We start from the raw sequence: 21,071 nt of genomic DNA, 5'->3' as shown, positions 1-21,071 counted from the left end.
CGGCAGTCGGCAATTGATCACGAATGCACGTGCCGCCGCAAAGTCTGCTTTGCTCCGTTGGCAGCACTGCATTCTGCGATGTCACGCCCTATTTTTTACCCCTCTGCATCTTGCGTTCATTTCTTCTGTCGCCTGTCGCGCCCAGCTTTATCCCGGCCCCACCCAATATAACATATTGTTGAAAAACATCTTGAACTCTCTTGTCCACAACCCGCACGCTTTTCTTAATCAGCAGTCCTCCTCCGCCACCTGCCGAACGTCCGTTGCGAGTGGAATAGAGTGCATTCACTGTCCTGCAGCCGCCCCCGGAAACAGACACCGTAGTGTGCACACCAAGCAGCCACCACCACAGACACCCACCCCGAGACGCGCCACCCAGACCTTGGGCCGAGCAGAGCGAACCATGAGTGAATCTGACTGGCAGTAAGTGAGTCTCTTTATCTGCGTGCATAATCATATGCCACTTAAGTTTTTAGTTAGCCAACAACCGTCCGCCTGCCATTACGCAAATTCACCTCTCCGCGCTCCTCTCGTGTATATAGCGCAATGACAGGCAATCGTTCGCGCGCCCACCGCATTTTCGCGTTCTTGACCTGACCGTTCGCCAGACCCTTTCGGCCGACGCCGTGCGCTTGCATTTCGGGCGTTTGTCATTTCGCTGCAATTCCGCAGACGTAAGGTGAGCAGAGCCCCCTGATTTGCCCGACCGTCTATATACTGCAGGTATTGATTTGTCGCTGAATGGCGTACGTACGTACACACTCACTTGCGTAAACAACGCCCTTAGCCGAATTCAACCTTAATCGCGCCCAACGGCTCCGGCAAAGGGTTTATTTTGCTTCGCCCACCATTCCAAGCCAATCTGCGTTCAATTTGATCGTCAAAACGCACTTCGGGCGCGAGCATAGTCGGACTGTCTGTGGTCACCAAAATGGCTCGCCTTTTGCGATCTGACCTTTAGCTTTTGTTGCCGAGGGAAAAGTTTCATATTATTCTCGTGCAGAGTGGAATTACATTGGCGGTTGAACGGAGACGAGAGCGGAAGGCTCCTTATCTTATCAGCGAACTGTTATTAAAAACGTGTCGGCGAACGACGGTGCTCCTTGGTGCCCATTATCGCAGCGAATTAATTTCTCAGCGGCGGGCATAGCCAGAGTGGTGAGACAACCGCAAAGCAACCACTTAATTAGTTAATTATTTTGGCGGTGGGCAATTATAGCGTTTAGTCCTTCCGAATATATCATATGCATGCGAGAGAGAGATATTATCGGAGATCTGCATTATTGGCGAGCGAGCGCGGGGGAAATCAGTCGGCGCTGAAAGTAGGCCAGTGCATTCTCCACAGACGGAGAACAAGAAGAAAGGTATTATTAAGAAGTAGCACCTTCGGGCGAGCAGTGAGCGTTTGTTCGGGACGCTCTTTCTCTTTCTCTCTCATTCTAATCCATCCGCGCGGGTCGCGTTTGTGAACAAAGCGTCACAGTTGGCTGGAGGTCGAAGGATGCGATCCAATATCAAGTGTCACTTTCAGCAAAGCCAACCAAGCGACCGACCAACCCCTTATTTCTCACCAGCCGAGCCCGAGTAAGAACAGAGTGTGTAATTCAATCTAATCCTTAAGAAAATCAGCAGGCAGCACAGATTTTCCGCGTACGCACTGCAATATTAACATTATTATTTTTTTTTCTGCCCTCCATTATTATTCATTTTTTTATTTTTATCTTGGTCCGCTTCTCGTCTTCTTCTCCTCCGCCGACGACCATTGTGGCGCAGTGCAGACTTTTGAATGTGTGTGTGTTTAGTTAGTTGGTCGCCGCCGCCGGCCAGAGCCACACAGCCGCCGCCGCCGCTTCTTGCTTTGCTGCAAATGTCGCGCACTAGCAGCAGCACCAGTGCAGAGTCGTCGTCGCCAGCCTGCCTGACTGCTTGTGAGTTCCTCCTTTTTCGCCCTTTTTCCGCCGCCGTCGCCGCCGTAATTAATGGCATGCAAGTGGGCTGTGCAAAAGAGCAGTGCACCCACTAAGGCACGTACCACACACACCACCGGGGTAATTGCCAGCATTCTTACTTATGTATGTGCTCTGGGGCGCGCTGGCACCACTCGGGGGCGTAATTCTCTGGATTTCCCGTCATCTTTTCCTGGAAGTAAAATCGAAAAATCGCGTCCAATCTTTCCTTGACGTCAGCCGACAAATATAGATTCACTATTTTTTTTTATTATTTGACAGAAGAACCATTTTCAAAAAGGGTTAAATAAATATTGCCGAGATTGACTTAATTTATTTATTTTATTTTATTTATATGAATCGAGCAATCTTGCGCGGATAGCTTTTTATTGTTTTTGACTTGCGAGAATATTGTGATCAATCTTAATAGAGTATTATTATTACTGACTTTTTATCTTCATACCACTTTGCTTACAGTTTTTTTTTAAATTAGCTTCTAAATTTTTATCATCGGTTTCTGGCGGTTCTTTTTTTTAATGTCAGCTGACCTCTGCTATTTTTGTTTAAACCCTTCTTCTCTGTTTTTCCACATTTTTATTTTTATAGTGACTAGTGACTCGAAAGGAATAATAATCTCTTAACCTCAAACTCCACAATTTGACATTGGAGTTTTCAAGGCTTACAATGCCACTTATTAAAAATGAATATTTAAAATAAAAAATAAAATAGTTCCGTAAAAATTGATTCCTAAATGATAGTTACATAAGTTTTTTTTCAATAATTTATGATATTTTTCGTTCACTTTTGGTTTTTCCCATTTCGAAGTAATTCAAAGTACATTGGTGGATAAAGAAATGTTCATAACTTTTGCAACACTGCTTGGTCGAGCGTGCGTTCAGTGATATCACCTTATCAGTAAACCGCTGCCTGACGAATATGTAATGTAAACATAATATATTTTTACAAATATAATTTATGAAAATGTCTCAATCTTTCTTGAAATAACTAACAATTATTTATTGTTTTTATTTTTAAATTAATTTATTTCATAAATTTGGCCAAACATGTTAATTTTTTTAACAAAAAGTTTTTATCTTGATGGTTTCTTTGAGCTCCAGTGTGTGTTCGCAAAAACTTTGAAATTCTCTTTGTCGCTGCCAAATTGAGATTTTTGCGCTTTTCGCAAAGTATTCATGAGCATAAATTTTTGCACCGTTTATTTACCTTGGTTTTGAATAGGCGTCGTCAGTACGGAGGGAGCGCATAAAGGAGTCGGTTTTCCCTCTTGCAAACAGCCCTTCGCGACGTCAACCCTTTAGAAAAATTTTTGCGCCCGAGTGCATTAGAGGCGGCAGCCGGTTTTTATTACTCCAATTTGACGACGAGCGTGTGTTTGCTGTCGGTGCAAGCGCTTATGCGTGACGCAATTATTTTAATGCGAACGACGAATGAATTTGCCCTGCGTGTGCACTCCACATACATGCATACATATCTCGTCGTCCGAGCGAGCGAGCAAAGCGGGGGTTTGAATTATTTACTCGAATTTCAGGGCGGGTGCGCACATTTTTATTACTCGCCAGGCTGTGGTGGCACAAGTGCGAGTTTGTTTTTGCTCCCCGAGTCAGCAAAGCGCTTCCTTATCAAAAGAGGTGGAAAGGTCAAGTGTGCGCTCATTTTCGCAATTTATCTTTCTTGTGTGCGCGCGGGAGAAGCAGCAGTCATAAATTATTGGCTCTATGTTTTGAATTTAAAATGTCCTTTATCACTGTGGTGGGGAGACAGAAACTCCCTCCATTCGGGCCGATTTTCGATGCTGCGATTAATTTGTGGCCTCGTTTTTAGACAGGCTGCTCCCTGAATCGTGGAGGGTGGCACGCTATTGTGTAAACACCCGAGATAAAAAAAATTTGCCCCTTTTTCACTGTAATATTTTTTTTCTCGGAAATTAAGCTTTTAATTGCGTATTTTGTTCATCCAATAAAAATTACTAAAATTCAAAGATTATAAGAAATACATCTATCCATTTATTTTTATTTTCCGTGTTTCTTTTGAAAATTCCAAGGAATTCTACAAAACAAATTGAACTATTTTATAGAAAGTAAATTTTCCAGTTCAAATAAACATATTTTAATAATTTATTTTCAGCTTCTAGGAAAATGATAAAATATCTGATTTTCCTACTTTTCGTTAAGTTACAAATGCTTCTATGTGAAATATGTCAGGAAATGCCAATCAGTGTGGTAAATTTAACTGATACGGCGAAAAGGAAAATTTATCAGTGAAAACAGCGGTCTGCCCTTCCGGCCCCTGTTTTTTGTATCCAGCTCGATAACGTCCTACAAGAGCCATGTGCTATCGGGAAAAAGCTTGCTGGCGTTTTTTACGCTTTGCATATCAGAAGCACTTTCGATTCACCTAACAGAGTTAATTACACAAGTTGTCCGCGCAGACGAATTAAAGCTCCAAAAGTGCCGTCGGGATTTTAATAATAATGCAATAAAAGGCGACGAGACGCGCTTTTTAACACCTCCGTAATGAAGACACGAATTTTCACATTTTCCCACGGCGTGAACGAGATTCGTCGCAATATCTTTTTTTTTTTTGTACACACAAGGACAATGATGTAGTGAGTGAGGGCCGCGTGAGAGGCATTGCGGCACTGCAGACGTTTGTTTTCTGCATTATTAATCGTTTAATCCAGATTTTTTAGGTTCGCTGCCGGGCAGAGAAAAATACAAAGCAGCTCGAATAAGAAGAGGAAGGAGTCGCGCGCGCATTGTGTATTCTGGCGTCTGAACAAACTATTATGGCTTCCAAGCCGTATTTTTATGCACTGCACACAGGCCGGCCGAGTAATACGAGCGAATATAAAAGTTGTAGTATAATTTGAAAAGTTTATGGCGTTTTTGAGGCTGTGCGCTCGCTTGGTGCGCGTCGCCGACCTGGGTGCATGAATTTAAGTAAATAGCGAGCGCGCCTAGCTCACACGTAGGACTCCCTCGCTCGCTCTCTCGCTCGGGTTGGCACTCGGAATAAAAATAATATATTTTATGGCTTCATCCCGCGAGGAAGCCGGCGGGGAAGGAGTTTGGCCGCGTCCCCGGAAAGATGATACAATTCTCTGAATATTATACATTTGTGCCGCTCCGCCTAATTAGTTAATGGCTGCAGCAGTCTCTCTGTTATGCTGGGAAATTGAGCGCGCGCGCATATAAAACACAATCTGCCAATTAAGCCACTTAATCTAATCACTCGTGCCGGGCCAGGCCCGGAGAACAATGCGCCACACAGATGGGGGACAAAAAAGAGGTGCTGAAGTGAGATTGTCGCCCCCCTTTAATCAATGGCAATCTGCCTGCTTTTCCTTCGAGAGGAAAACCTACACTTGGCGCAATCAATAATCAGTGCTCTTCTTTGAAGGGCTTTCAGCGGCAGGTGCACTTGTGACGAAAATCATTTTTATAATAACCTAAACGATGACTGACGGCAAGAAATTTCGTAAAATGCCTGAAATGGGCCAAAGTAGGCAAATTCTCTGCAGACGGATTCGGCGGGATGCCTAAATCAAAAGGCTTTGGCCGCCTGAAATGAGACCAAAAGCGGCAATGATTGTTTAAAAAACGATCAGCTCAAGACCATCGAACCAATTTTATTTCAATCAGAGGTGGTAAATTGAGAATTTATAATACTAATTATACTAATAATTATTATTGCAAAAATTCATGGCTAATGGATATTAAATTATTTTGCTTTAAGATTAAGTTCAGCGTGGGGTATAGTTATAAGTAAAAAATATTATAAATTAAATTACAATTTTAGTTTTAATAGGAAATATGAACACGCTAAGTTGGCAATTCTCTTAAGCTTCTACTTTTCATGTGAATATCATTCATTATTTGTAAGATTTTTCTAAAAAATAAAAACACAATTATTAGAGTGGTTAACGATATAAAATGAAATTTTTATAAGAATTACAAAATGGCTTAGGAAAATTGAAGCCGAAAATTTTGTGTAATTAATTTTAATATTTTATTCAATATTAATAGAAACAATTAATTTTTTCAAAAATAAAACCATTATTGGTTAATGCAGCGTCCTTTTCTTTAGGTACAAAGGTGTCCAAAAATTGGCAATCGTTGTGTCATTTTTTTTTTAATACCATTTCTTCATGTATACACTGCCTTAAATTTTGAATTGAAATTTTGCCTATATAGCTGGTTGCTGCACATACTCTGAAAATAGATTACTAAATCAAAACATTCGGAGCGGAAACTCTAGGCGACAAAAAATTCTGTCAAAACCGCAGGCTGCCGACGCAACGTCGCCATAAATATAGTGGTGGGTAGTAAAATGCATACATGGGTGCGCTCAACAATTTTGCGCTCGCGCTCGCGCTCGCGATCACTGGCAACAGTGCGCTCGCGCTCTGCGCTCGCGCTCAAGATTTTGAAAATGTTGCGCTCGCGCTCTGCGCTCGCGCTCATTTTTTTAAAAAGTCTTGCGCTCACGCTTTGCGCTCAAAAATATTTTTACCCGAAGAAAAAGTGCGACTTTTTAGGCAATTTTTTAATATAAAAAAAAATCCATCGGTTATTGAAAATGATAAAGTTGAAGTTAAATTACAAAAATTGGGATCAGTTTTGAAGTTTTTGGTATAAAAACACTGTTTTTCGTTACAATTTTTGATCAAATTTGGGAATTTTTACTTTTGGTTTGAGCGCAAAATGAGCGCAATTGAGCGCTGCGCTCAGCGACCAATGCGCTCGCGCTCTGCGCTCGCGCTCACGATTTTGAAAATCGTGCGATCGCGCTCTGCGCTCGCGCTCATGAGCGCAGAGCGCGAGCGCAGATCGCAGAGCGCAAAGTGCGCTCTGCCCATGTATGGTAAAATGTGTCAGGCTTGCTACTCACTCACTCACATGCGTGCATGTATTTTAATTGGATTGGGTTTTGAAAAAAGAAGTGTTATCGTCCGGCGAACTCGCGACTCTCTGCTGGTAAACACCGCGGCTCCCGACTTCCGGCGATACGGAAAGTTTTCCCGGCGGCTCTCTGCACTCGCCCGCTTGCTTAATTCGACCGGAAAATTATATCTACGACTACATAGTGGGCTGAGTGAGTGCTCGCGTACATGCACAAGCGCGTCTTGCCGGCCATAATTCGTGTGTGCGCGGCGCCAGACTGGCCTCCCGCACCACCCGATCGATCGCTTTTTATTGCTTTGAAATCAAATTAATTATTTCTCGTGCGCTGTGTTTGCCGGCCGAGGACGGAAGCAAGGGTTGCTGCAGACCTCTTTCTTTCTTTCTCCATTGCGGGTAATTAGAAAAATTGATTTTATCCATCACGCCGCTCGTTCTTTCTCTCACTCGGAAGTCTGCCAGCCAACTTTTGCCACGGCATCTCCAGCAGCAGCAGCGTGTTTTGCTCGCGATCCATCGACACTTTCCGACGCCGCCGAGCCTCGTGGTTTATTTAACCAGGCTCACGAAGGGGCGTTTTCAGCCGCAGTGGTGCCCGTCCGTTTCGAGTTACCGGCCAACTCCTATTCCGTCGTACTTTTCCGACCCAGACTATCCTAATGGGCATTGTTACATGGCTAGTTTTCGCTTTTATTACCATCCACTCGACCTTGTCACAAACAACCTTTGAGAAGAATTTGACACTCGGCTGCTTTACACAATGTAATCGTAATCCTCAAAATTCAACGTAATTAAGAAATTTTGCAAATTGCTATAAAAAAAGTATTGAAAATTTGGTTTCATAAATTCTTTCAAATCTGGTTTGTGATTTAATTATATTGAAGTATTCCTCGGTTGCATCTGTATAATATATAGCCCTTTGTAATTTGGAATTATTTCAAATTATTTAGAAAATTTCCTTTTTTTTCAATTCATAAATTAAATAAGAAAATTGCAAAAAATAAAATATTTAAATAGAAATATAAAGTAGCAGCATGACGTCTAAAAATAATTATAATAAGTAGCACAAAAATTAATTGAGACTGACGGTTGTTAGCCGAGTTTGCTCGTTAAACCGGAAGTTTAATAAATTCAACTTGATTATTCCAAATCACGCTCCCATGCTTTTGTCGCAGTACTGACGAAGAAGTGCATTAATTATCGTTGAACCTGATATTTCTGCGGGAAAATAATTACCCAAAAAGCATAATAAGTAATAATATCAATGCAGAGCTTAATTATGGAAATGCAAACAGCTTGTAAAGAAAAGACAAACAGCAAGACGCGTGATACGTGATATGTATGTCATGCGGATTACCTGCATTAGCCCACAATTTTTTTTATCTGATTTGCCATCGTGTCGCGGCATCGATTCTCCTCTCAACACACCAATTATTCAAAGCGAAGAGGCTCTCTCTTTTTTTCCGACTATTTGGATTCGGGAAATCCGCGGTATAGCGGTATAAATAAAATATAAGTCGGTCCCTTGACCAAGTCGTGTCTGTCGGGCAGCAACAATTTCTCCTCATTTCAATACGAAATCAGATCGCCAGAATTTTGAGTGGATTGATTCGCATCGATTGCTGCCTCGCGTCCGACAAAGGCAGCCGAGGAAGACAGAGTGCACGTAACGCTACACATGAGACACACGTAACTTGCCGGAGGTGCGCATATCGATTCTTGGGCCAGGGAGGAAAATTGTCGGTATTTGGGCGAACACGCGCCGAACCAAATTATCTCGGGGTGAGCGACTTCAAAAGCCGCACGATTTACCGTCTACGCCGCTTATTTATAAGCTTGAATTTTTTAGTTTATTATTCTACCTTTCTGTAAATACAACCTTCTTTTCAATTAAAATAATTTTTTTACCAAATTTATCAAATTGGAGCCCAAAAAATTGTTAATAAATTTTTTCTAATTTTTTCCAGATTGCTACAAAAATTACAATGAAAAAAAATTTTAAAAAGTAAATTTTTGCACCAAACTATTTTTTACACTACTTAAATAAATAAATAATCTAAAACTTCCAAGATTAAAATCACGCCCTTTGCCTCAGTGAGCCTTTTTCCTGGGAAATTTTTGAGATTAATATCATATAAAATTAAATTTGGACTTTTAATACAATTTAGTTTTTGAAATCATAACAAGATGAATGAACGTTGAATTTTAAAGAGAAGAAAAATCCTTTCTTTTAAAATAATGCAAATAAAACAATTTTACTAAAAGATTGAACTATAAAAAAAAATTGAATTAATCCATCCTACAATAGCCCATGTTTAAAAACACACCACTTGCGATGTACTCAAATGGAACGTGTCTAATGTCATTTCTTTTGAGGACGAGTTGGCCGGATGGTAAACGAAGCGATGTCAAGCCGCTCATTGAACGACGTCTATTTAAAAATGGGAGGAATATTTTTGAAAGTATTAAAAATACGCTCGTGTGCCAAAGATTCTCTACGTAACGTTATGGAAATAGAATATTAATACGCATGAGTCGAAAATAGCCGCGCGCCGCTCTCGCACTCTGGCGCGGTCGGTCGTCTTGGTCGTACTGCCGCTGCCTATCCTCGTTAGGCTGCCGCGAGAAGAATTTCACGCCACGCGCCGCGCGTAATTTGTCCCGATCGCGAAATGCTCGCCATTTATCACCCAAGACTCATTTCACTTTGCGTTTAACGACGAGATGCATCGTCTTTATTGTCTCTGGGCCGCCGCTTTATTGGCCGTAAATCGGCGGCGCGTGTTGTGACACACGCAGGTATTCATTTCGGCGGTCGCGCCTCCCTTGCCAGAGCCAATGGCCCGTGCCCCCGAAAATAACTCAAAAACGCCCAAGCGGGCCACTAATGGAATTGTCCGTTTGGTTTCAGGAAATTTCGGTTGTCGTGCCATGCCACAAATCTGGAGTTGCCCAAGAAGATCTGCATTCACTGAAGAAGCTTCGCCTGCAGCCAGCCAGAAAGCCATTTCAGCGAAATTGCCAGCCACAGCAGCAGCAGCAGCAGCAGCACCTGTTTCTTGTGATACGGAAAGGTTGGCCAAATCTTTCTTGTGAGAAGCCATGATTTTTCTTATAAACACATGAAAACTAGTCAATGTCCTCTATGAGGTGGATTTGTGCCTGAATTTGAGCTCCATAAATGGTCAGCGAAAAGAATGCCCATTCTAAACACTACAGCAATCAGCATCTCGTTTAAACAATAATCGCCAACAAAAAAAAAAGTAAGAAGAAGAAGAAACCAAGGACACTCACACAACTTGAAAAACAACTCTGAAGCGAGGCGGGAATGTATTTCCACTAGTATTGTGATAATCTTAGTTTTCCCGATATCTATTTTGCATATACAAACAACAATTTTTGTATTGTGATGACTTTCTGTATAAGCTGCATTTTTTAAATTTTTAAGCAAGCCATGCGAGTTTTTATAAGTATTTGTTACAACAAACAGCGCGGCGGCCACCACCTCTCTGAGTTTCACTGACTCGGAGACCTCAACACAACAAAACAATCAACTGCAACTTTTTGTGTGACCAAAAACAGTTGTTGCAAGTGTCGGGAGCTCGACTAAGAAGACGACAACGAACATGGCGATGGTAAACATGAACAATCTCCTCAACGGAAAAGACTCGAGGTGGCTGCAGCTGGAAGTGTGCCGTGAGTTCCAGCGGAACAAGTGTTCAAGGCCGGACACCGAGTGCAAGTTCGCACACCCCCCTGCCAACGTGGAGGTCCAGAACGGGCGCGTCACCGCTTGCTACGATTCAATCAAGGTGAGTCATTTCATTAGCCACTTTCATTGCGCGGCTCACGCCAACCAACAGCCCCTCTAAATGGTGAGTTGCTCCGGTCAATCAGAAAAGAGATTCCGCTTCCAAACTTCGCTAGGGGAATAATTATATATGCATGACAATAAGTAAAGGAACCTGGGTATATTGTACCGGTTCTTAAAAACAAGGAATTGGCAGTAGATTTTGCAAAATAATAATTTCATATCCAGCACCATGATTTAAGTAGAAATCAGTTGATATAAAGTTGAACTTTTTCATGTGATAAATTTTTTATGGAAAATGAGCAATTAAGCCATGCATTTCTTAAAGATCAATGTAGTGAGGAAGTTGTAGTAAAAATATTCGCTATAGAAAAGGTAAATTACGAAGAAAAAATGTTAAAAAAATATGTTTGATTTGAATCTACCGAATAGTAAATAGTAAACCTGGTACAAAAACTTGAGACGTTAATATAATAATTTTTTAAACATTCTGCTCTTATATTTCATGAAATTAGAGACTGCATTCAAAACGTTTCAGAGAGCAAATTTTTTATATTGTGATATTAAATTATTTAAGTGTACTGCTTTACAAATTTTGTTAATGATTGATGTTCAAACAATTACCCTACAACTAATTTTACAAAGTTTGAGATTTTACATATTTATATATTGATGTTTTTCTTTTATTTCTGGATTTCCACACTCCATATTCTTTAATTATTATCTCAATGTTAAAAAAAGTTACTTCATATAAATTGTATCCTAAATTTACGTGCAGGTAACGCTCAAATATTAATATAGCCTTGGAACAATTCCCCTAGCTACTCTCTTGTGATTGGCCGGAATAACTCGCGTTTTTAATGGAACAATTCCCCGCTGGAACAACTCACCCCTCTTAAATAATAATAATAATTGTGCCCACGAGATGAGCTGGCCGGGGAGACCACTCTTCTTTCTTCCACCGATTGCCCGCACGCAAAAAGCGGTAAAACAAAACCAAAGAAACAGGTTGCCCGAGAGTGGAGAACCGGTTCCTCTCTCTTGGTCTTTTTGTCCCTCTCGGTTAGGCCGGCTGGCCCAATGCAGACGTGTTCGTTATGGCAGCACCGACGCCATTCGGTGCACTGCAATTTTGTAAAAAAGCTGATTGCCTTACTCTCAGCAACTTTCCTTTTACGTACTCAATACCCCGGCATCAGGAGGACAAGAAGTGACTCTCGCGCTCGATTTCGTGCAGCGGCTCCTTAGCTTGTTTTTCGAGCATTGTCTGTCCCGTCGCGGTTTTTCGCTCGGCCCCGCCGAGCCACCGCAAAAATTTATGCAAAACGGCTTGCTTGCGACCTGCTCCTGTGCGTCCTCTCTAGATTGCAAAATCGATTTCCAATCCACAGCTCTTGTTGGATTTGAACCTTAATTCGATTTCAGACGCTCTATTTCCATCCGCCGGCTAATGCGGGTTTATTGCTGATTTTCAGCGCGAGGCTAGATTGCTAACTTTTTGAGGTCAACAAAAGTTAAAAGCCTTCGTGACCACAAAATCGTGTAATCACACTGCTAGGCAGCGTCTTTTGTTTTTTCTTTAACTTTAATCAAAGGGCTGAAATAAGGGGTGTCGTTTTCACGAAAGGTGAATTAATCCAAAAAATTATTATTTCAATCAAACTGGAAATAATTTCATTTTATTTAGAAACCAAGAGTCCCCTAAATCTCTTCGCGGTGACGCATCTGCCTGTAATTAAGTTATAACAACTGCTGGGGGAACGTCAAGCTTTTTATCCCCGGTGATATTTAAGCCGCAAGAAAATTTAACGCATTTTAGTTTCGACGCCAAGAAAAAGTGGGGCCAGGCCGAAAGTTTGAATGGACGGCAGGAGGAAGTGGCTTTTTCTACCCCTGCTAAAATTAATTTCGATGTGTAAGCACGAGGCTTTTTATTTAATTCGCCGACCGCGCACGCACTCCAACACATCTCTGGCAGGAGAGTTAGTTGCAAGGGACACGACAAGATGAACGGCATTTTCAAGTGGCCTGGGCTGCTAGAGAAATGCTGCTGCTGTTTTATTAATTCGCCTTCCACATTCATTACTGCCGAATACACCTGGCTCTACACGAGCTAGCATGCGCGCCAGCGAGCTACATTTTATTAAAATACATAAGCCCTCTCTCGTGTCTAAGGCTTCGCAGCGTACAAAGTTATTCTTGGTGGGACCCTTAGAAATGACACACGGCACCACCATATTGGGAGGCCCAAATAAATACAAAACCTCGACGGGATGACAGACGGAGCGGGCAAGCAAGCAAGCCAGCGCGCTCCCCCTGCACACACACACCCGCAATAAAGTGAAATTGATCGAAACTACCTCCAATGTTTGCCTCCGACAAATGAAAACATCTGCTACTTTATCTCAATTTGCGTTGAAAAAACAAAATTAAATCTCGAGAGCCTTCGTTTTTGTCCTTTTTTTACAAAGCTGTTTTCTAATTTATTTATTTATTGAAACGATTTAATTTTCAGGGCCGATGCAACCGGGAAAAGCCACCATGCAAGTATTTCCACCCTCCACAGCACCTGAAGGACCAACTCCTGATCAACGGGCGCAACCACTTGGCACTGAAGAACGCCTTGATGCAGCAAATGGGGCTGGCCCCAGGACAGACCCTGGTGCCAGGACAGATGCCTGCTTCAGCCGTGGTAAGATGGCAACATCCTTTGTCTTGATATTTATACTGACTTGCTGTTTTTTTTTTCTCACTTTTTAATACACCGGAATGGTTTGTGTAGTGCCAAATTTTAATTGAATGTTTTCTTTTTTACTTGTGTAGGCTGGTAATGCTCCCTTCCTGGGTATCCCTGCTCAGGTGGCTGCTGCAGGTTCCTTCTCCCCTTTTTATACACCAGGTTCCTCTGTCCCCACTGGACTACTTCCTGTAATACCTGCTGATAACTCTGCCTCACAGTTGGCAGTCATGCCTCAGGGCGTCACTGGTCATCAAAAATTAGCTCGATCAGATCGTCTTGAGGTAAGATTTTGCATTCTCTCTACCAACTAATCAAATTTATTACCACTAACTTACTACATAAGCCAATGCCTGTCTAATGGGATGATAAAAATAACTTCTCTTGCATGCAACTTAAACCAACCGTACAATTAAGTTTAAGGGCTTTAGTTTCATCGGTATGGTTTCTCTTTCTAACAATTAGTTTCGTTTTTCGGCTGACTACTTCTTGATGGTTTGTTTTATTAATGTCGAAAAATATATTTTGGCCAACGTGCATTCAAATGAAACCGATAGTCAAAAAACTAATCAAAATTCTTATTTAAATAATTTTGATAATTATTATTTTTGCAATAAATTTTAAATTTATGCATATTGCCACCCACATTTTGGCAAGTATTGCAATGAAAAGTGTGCGTCACGAGCATTAGAATTTTGGCTGGCAGTCTCATTTGAATCATTGGGCTCTATTTCTGACCCCCGGCGAAATAATAAAGCTTTCTACACCGAGTTCTCTTGTGTTTGTTTGCTTGCGCTGCTTTGTCTGCTGGATGGCTACGGAATGGGACGCTGCTTAAAAAAATTGGTGTGCCGCTTGGCTGTGTCGAAAACTCTGCATGTAATACTCTCACTTTACCCCGCCAATTAAAAGACTGCATCAGCTGCTGACATTGCATTGCCCAACTCAGATTCCAACCCTGTAATTCACCAGAGCTCAGATAACGCATTCCAAATGTTGTCTGCTGAAACTAAAGCAAATAGAAAGCGACCTGCACCGCAGTCTGCACCACTTGCAGTCCTTAACGCTGGATTGCCAGAGGATTCCCTACAAATGGTACACACACACCTCCCAATGATAAAGTTTGGCGCCGACTCCTTGCGGTGCCACAAATCACCCACGATGGACACCCTCTGGATCCAATCAAACGACCCCCGCAGGGGATCACTTCGATCTGCCTGCGCTCAATATAACTTAATGAAAGACAGGAAGCATTTCGTGCGAACAGGGGCATTTCTCTTTATCCCATTTTTTTTTTGTCGGGCAAAGCAGTTTTTCTATCTTGGGCTCTTTGCGGTGTAGACCGCATTTTTCCTTATACTTTTAATTTCTTCGGGAAGAATATCTTTTTTTAACTCTTTTGTGTTGGGATTTTTCGCATGAAACTTAACTAACTTCCTTTTTCTTGTGTGACATTCTTTTGATACTCCTTGCACTTTTAACTGAATGAGCAATGCGGTATGAAATGTTTTGTTTTTGGAAAGCAACGCGCCAGTAAGCTTTAAAAAAAGTTTTTCCCGAGACAGTGAAATTTTGGGTGGATGAAAACTTATTGGAGCATGAAAGCAAGGCCCAACCCTTTTAAAGAAGTTCCTTACTTTTATCTGCGTGCCGTTGTCTAATCAATGCTGCTCACGATTTTTAGGTGGACGTGAAGTCACTGGGCAATTTTTACTACGACGTAAGTAATGCGGTAGAAAAGCAGCTCATCGAAAACTAACCGAGCCCCTGGCGTCTTTCCGCAGGCATTTACCGGAATGGCCGTTCCTTACAAGAGAGCAGCCACTGACAAGTCAGGTGTGCCTGTGTACCCGCAACCAAGTGGAAACACACTTCAACAATTGATGACCCTGCAACAGCAGCCTACTTCGTATATTCCTGTAACGTGTGAGTATTCAAGCAGTACCGGTGGTACCACCAACCCGCAGGCCTCTTCCTCCCATGTTACTACAACAAGCACCACTGCTTCTGCCTTGATGATCACAAACTCTATGGCCTCTGTTTCCTCCTCCGCATCCTTAACCCCTTCCGCAAGCACACCTACGTTGGCTACTAATTTCCCTCTGGTCAACAATACCGATGGACCTGAAGAGAGTAAAAACCCCTCACCCTCACTGTTGCCTCAGTCTTTCATTGAAAACAGTCTGCAACAGAAGCCAACGGAGAACGGAAACGACGAAACCGAAAACGAGAAAAACAACAATGTAACAGAGACGTGCGACGTCTCTGCCTATTACCAACCAAAAATGTCACAGGCAAGCACAATCACGAGCATTGCGCCTTCCATAAGTCCGATGACTGCCTTGAATTACACGGGGGTTGCTTTGAACAAGCAGATGATCAATCAGACCGCCCGACTGCCGTTCCAGTCCATGGCCGCCGGCAACCAGGCCGCGGCCGCGCAAAACGCCTTTTCGCAGCAACTGCTGATGAGGGCCAACATGAACGCGGCGGCGTCGGGCCAGTCGGCGGCGGCCGCAGCCGCTGCAGCCTCGCAACTCATGCAGCCGACCATGAACATGTCCTACCTGAACCCGTTCATGGCGGCCCAGCAGCAGCAGCAGCGGCTGATGCTGTCGCCGCAGATGCTGAGCCAGTTCGGGATGATGCAGCAGGTTTCGCAGCCGCATGCACACCCCAGCTTCATGCAGCAGGCCCAGCTGCACCACTACCACCCGTACGCGCTGCCCCTGGCGGCCGCCAGCGGCCAGCAGGCGGTCGGCTCCACGCCGCAGAGCGTGGCCGCCGCGGCCCTCTCCTACAAAAAGATGAAGTCGATCTAATCGCTGGGTCCACTCCAATCTTGCCCCGAGACTCGCTCGAGAAAAAAAGTCTTTGCATTTGTGCCATACTATGGTGAACCAGGGGAGGCGGCGGAAGTTGAGTGGCTTTTCCATTTTTTGGCTGACGAAGGCCTTTTAATAGCCAGACCGATGCAAATACACAAATTGTATTTTCGTATTTTGTGAAAAAAAAAATATATGTGACACTCGCATATATGCAACAGTACAAGGGAATGTGAATTGACAAATTTAGTCGCAAAATGCCATGCCCCCGTCAACTCAAGCATACTCGTTTAATTTTTCTCCTCCTGTTTAGTTCCTGCCACTGGCTTGAATCTACCCCTTCCCTTCACTGAATCGAACAGAAACTTAGACTTTAGAATGCTTTGAATGTGCGTACGTAGAAGATAAAGACATAACCAATAGCAGTTAGTAGTTCTCACATTTACCCTAGCTCTATCCTACTCGTGGAAATGAAATCCTATTGAAATGCGTGCAGTCGCAAACTATTTACCTTCCATTGTTAGTGCGCGCCTCATCAACGCCCCCATCCTTTTTACTATTAGGTAACTCACAAAATCCACTACTTTGATTATTTAGGGTTCAAATTTAATCAGTTTCTCTTCCCCTAGTTCCTCCTACTAGTCTATTTAGGAAAGTAATTTTGTGTTTTTAATTTAAATTGTCAAATCGCGTCATTTGCTGCCGTTTTAAAATCACATCCCTCTTCTTTTTTTACATAAAAAAAATTGCATCAGTCCAAATTAACCCAAAAAAATACCTTACACAGGGTAGCTGTGATAATAAAAAGCGACTTCAACTGCAGTCTCGAATCGAAAAAAGGGGAAATTTGCTTTCAAGTACACAGTACACATCATCTGCTTTTTCACTGGACTCTTGAGCTTTCCCTTAAAAATTTGTGCAACAAAATGAGGCGGATCCAATGCTTGTGGAAGGTGGCTTTTGTTGGTGACACACTACTTGCTTGATCGCTTGAATTCCACAGACCGATGTTCGACAGATAGAAATAATTGTATTTTAATAATAACAGCGGGCTAAGAAATCTTTGTTATCTGAATTTCACACGCACTTCTAATATAACATTCAGGAAAAGCAAATTAACTCTCAAGATGCATTTAACGAGACAAATTCCAATGCGCACCAATCACATACTACTTTTGTTTTCTGCTAATAAATGCTTTTAACGATGGTGTTTGACTAAGCATTCGTTCATCAATTGATTACCAAGAGAGCGCAAAACCCTGCAGAGCTTTTAAACAGATTTGATTTCTCACAATGAAATGAGCTGCAGATATAAAAGTGAATCACTACTAAGAGAAGTAACCAGACAAGGCAGATCTCGCATATTTTGCCTTGAATGCTAAGTTGTAGCGACGATGTGAATTTTAGAAACTGAGTAAAATTTTATGTATATGGATTATAACATTATTGTTGTGTAGTCATTAAAAATTATGTGATAAATTCTGTAAAAGAATATGCCGTCGGCGGCATACTAAAATCATTACAAAAATGAGCCAAGTTAATTTTTCGAATTTTTGTTGTTGGTATGAAAATTTTGATTCACATGTAATGACGTTTGTTTATCTTTTAATTTTATTCGTGAAAAGCTTGTTGCATTTGTTGGTGTTAACACTAACTGATAATTATTTTGTTTTGATCTGGACATGCTTTTTATACAAGTAAAAAAGTGATTGAACGTAACAAGAATAAGTCACAGAAACGCAGATATATTTTCTAATACAGACCACAAAAATCAATTTTGATACATGAAAGAAAAAAAAAATGAAAATCGGTCACAAATATAAAGTATTTCCATACACTTTAGGCCTGACGCTTTGATTTGTATTGTTCCTACGTGAACTATATATATATTGTATTGTTAAAAATGTCTCCTAGCATTTTAAGTATAATCTACTAGTTATAATAACGAATGATTTTCACCCGTGAGGAGGCTTGCCGGGAGTTGCGAAGGGCGCGGCCAGTTTCAACAGACGCCAAAATTTGCCTTATATTTTGTGACGCGACACGTCTTATTTTTTACGACAATAATAGAGCAAAATCTGAAACAGCCACTGATGTCTGCCGTGAAACCGCGCTCTCGGACAGTGCCCGTCGCCAGCCTCCAACACTAAAGTAGCCATTTCTCAAATCAATCTACACAGATCGAGATCCTGGAGATCTCGCAATACTCTATGTTCAACAACAATGATGTGTGTGTACATATTATATTGAAACAGTTAATAGATGCAGAAGCAAAAATTTGCCGTAGTTTAATGTAGAGGAACAGAAATTAATTAAAACCGTAGGATGGAATACAATGAAGAAACGCATTCGAATTACAAGTAAAGTAAAGTAAAAAAAATCATGTGCCTCTTGCCTTTTTTCATTAATTGATACTGTCACATGCGTATAATACTACCACGTACAGATATGACATGATGATAACGTATTATTAATATTGTTTTATTTTTACTCGTGTAAGGTAGTACATAATGGAATAACCCTAAGGCCGAACGGCTGTCGTATGGGGCTATCTTGAAGAATTGATGTGATGCAAGAGGATTTGTTTGAAGAGAGCATTTGGTTTTTCACTAAACTAGGCACCAAAACAAATCCCACGTATGGTCAAAAGTCTATTCATTTTAAGCTTAAACGCTGTTTCCTTTGGAAATATGTATATGCTGGGGACTTGAATTTATCATTGGTATAAGAAAAAACACTAATGTGTTGGAAAAAAAGCGGCCCGCGCGGGCTAATTTGATTTCTAATTTGTGACAGTGCCTTTTATTTTGTGATTGTTGATTCAAATAGGCTGCAAAACATACAAACAGATGTGAAAAGATTTTGGAGGAGAGCAAAGTTCCTCGGAAAATTCACACCACACATCATTTCATACAACGCAAAGAAATTTTGTAAAGATTCGGAATGTAAGGTCACTTGGAGTGTTTTGGGTCGGATTTGAAAGAAAAAAAAATGTACGACTCCGAGCGACCAGTTCAGGACTGTGATATCAGAGAGAAATTTTTAAACACTTCTTTTCCATTCCAAGAGGCGACCCCGCCCTAAAATTTGTTAGTCGTATTGTTTTTTTTGTTGAACAAGAAAAGGTTGAAAAATGTCCCCTGCTCTAGACCTTAAAAAAAAACGAATACAGAATCCATGTACTGCGACATGACTGGATCGATTGATGCTACACTTTGCTACCAGCTGCATAGGCCACATAATTACAGTTGTTCATGTATTTGTAGATCACGCTTTGCTAAAAATTGGCACGAGTTCCACTCCTTGAATTAGCTTTTCCCTATTTATATATGATTGCTCTCACTTTGCCCTGATTAATTGCATTTTGACGCACACCAAGGTCAAGCAAAACTACCCTTGTTTGTACAAGACCAAACCAGAACAGTCCTAAAAAGCTTCTTCTGCTCTATATATGATGCAAAAAAAAATGATACCATGCAACCACATTATGACCACCGTTATAGTTCGAGAAGAGTGTTTGTGAAAGCAGAAAAAAATATATATACATTATTATATACAAGTGCCTATCTTAAATAATTATTGTGAAAGTTCGTATATTCGATGCAATTAAGTTGTTGAGGCAAAGTGTTTGATTTGTTTTATTTTCTGAGCTATTGCGTGTTGTTCCTGGTGCTTTAAGCTTTGTTGCAAGTGCATGGGTGAGCCAAAAGGTTCAAGCAAGCTGCTTCCTTAGACGCACACAAAATTACACGCGCGTTAGTGAGAGCGAGTCGGGGCCCGACTCGCTGCTGCTTTCCGAAAGGGCTGCTGGAGCGACTTTTGGCTCGTCCGCACTTGACCATGTCTTGTATCTCGTTTTTCCTTTTGGATGGCCCCAGTATTTTGGAAATAATAATTGCCTGATATGCATGAATATTTGTTTTATTAATGCTTCAAACTCCTAGCTCCATTCTCCTCTTTTTATGACACACAAACCAAGCCGCCGCCCTTGAATTCAAAATTTCAACGTTTTGCCATGCCATCGCCTGGTTGCCAGCAAAAAAAAAATCTGCATGCCATTCTCTGCCAGCCTTAAGTCACGGCAATTTCATTGGCGTCATTTTTTTCTCTCTCTCTATCTCATTATTTTATTCATTGTGATACTCTTTATTAGCAGTAGCTTTGTTGTCCAGACAACTGATTGTGTGTTTCGCTGTAAATATATGGCGAGAAAAAAAACTGCAACCAGGCAATGGCACGGCTGACGTGTCTTGAGAAAGGCGCACCTTGTTGGATCTTAGCGTGCTGAAAACAGTGGCATTTAATTAGACTAAACCTCATTACGTAAAAATAAACTTAGCAATATTTCAATTGATCTGAGCCACTGCATTACAAATCAGGTTCTCCAAATCTCGCTTTTGACGCTTAGGGGCACGGACGATCTTTCTCATTCGCTTTACACCCAGATAGTAATTTAGATTAATTAATATATTTGAAAAATGCTTCGGCAAGAAAACAAAATAATGCCAAACAAGCACGCTAGTCTGAGCAGCGATTTTGACTGTCCTTGTCCTTAATAGGTGGAAGGAAGCTAAAGTGAAATTTAAGTTCAGCCACTTGCTTTGGAATTCCTACTTACAGTTAGAAGCGCTAATTTATTTACTATACACAAAAAATATATACTTTGATAGCACACGAGTTTTGCTCTCTTTGCGTTCAAAATAATTCTCTCGCTCTGATTTTCATTTAAAAAAAAAAAACGACGAGGATTTCACAATTTTTGTGTGCGCCTCTGCTAAAAAAAAAAATGAAACAAAAAAGCTGTCGCTGGTTCTGCTGATGATTGTGTCA

The 21,071-nt window shown here is 41.5% G+C and overlaps 1 protein-coding gene across 11 annotated transcripts in view; it reads left to right on the top strand.

The window, feature by feature from the left end:
- Positions 1-80: 80 nt before the first annotated feature.
- LOC132203813 (muscleblind-like protein) overlaps positions 81-21,071 on the top strand; it is a 27,653-nt gene continuing 6,662 nt past the window's right edge. Inside the window, exons 1-6 of one of the 11 annotated variants that reach the window (XM_059631886.1) lie at positions 85-423; positions 9,780-10,680; positions 13,195-13,371; positions 13,503-13,700; positions 15,101-15,136; positions 15,201-20,154. In XM_059631886.1, coding sequence (XP_059487869.1) covers positions 10,495-10,680; positions 13,195-13,371; positions 13,503-13,700; positions 15,101-15,136; positions 15,201-16,238 — 1,635 coding nt within the window. In that variant the 5' untranslated portion in view covers positions 85-423; positions 9,780-10,494 and the 3' untranslated portion in view covers positions 16,239-20,154. The other 10 variants (XM_059631887.1, XM_059631896.1, XR_009442467.1 and 7 more) reach the window with 10 other exon arrangements.

The sequence above is a fragment of the Neocloeon triangulifer genome, unplaced genomic scaffold (assembly GCF_031216515.1).
Source record: "Neocloeon triangulifer isolate White Clay Creek 2 clone unplaced genomic scaffold, ASM3121651v1 ptg000020l, whole genome shotgun sequence".
NCBI classification, from domain to species: Eukaryota; Metazoa; Arthropoda; class Insecta; order Ephemeroptera; family Baetidae; genus Neocloeon; species Neocloeon triangulifer.
Note: the sequence above shows the minus strand (reverse complement) of the source record. Positions and strands in the feature narration are given on the sequence as shown.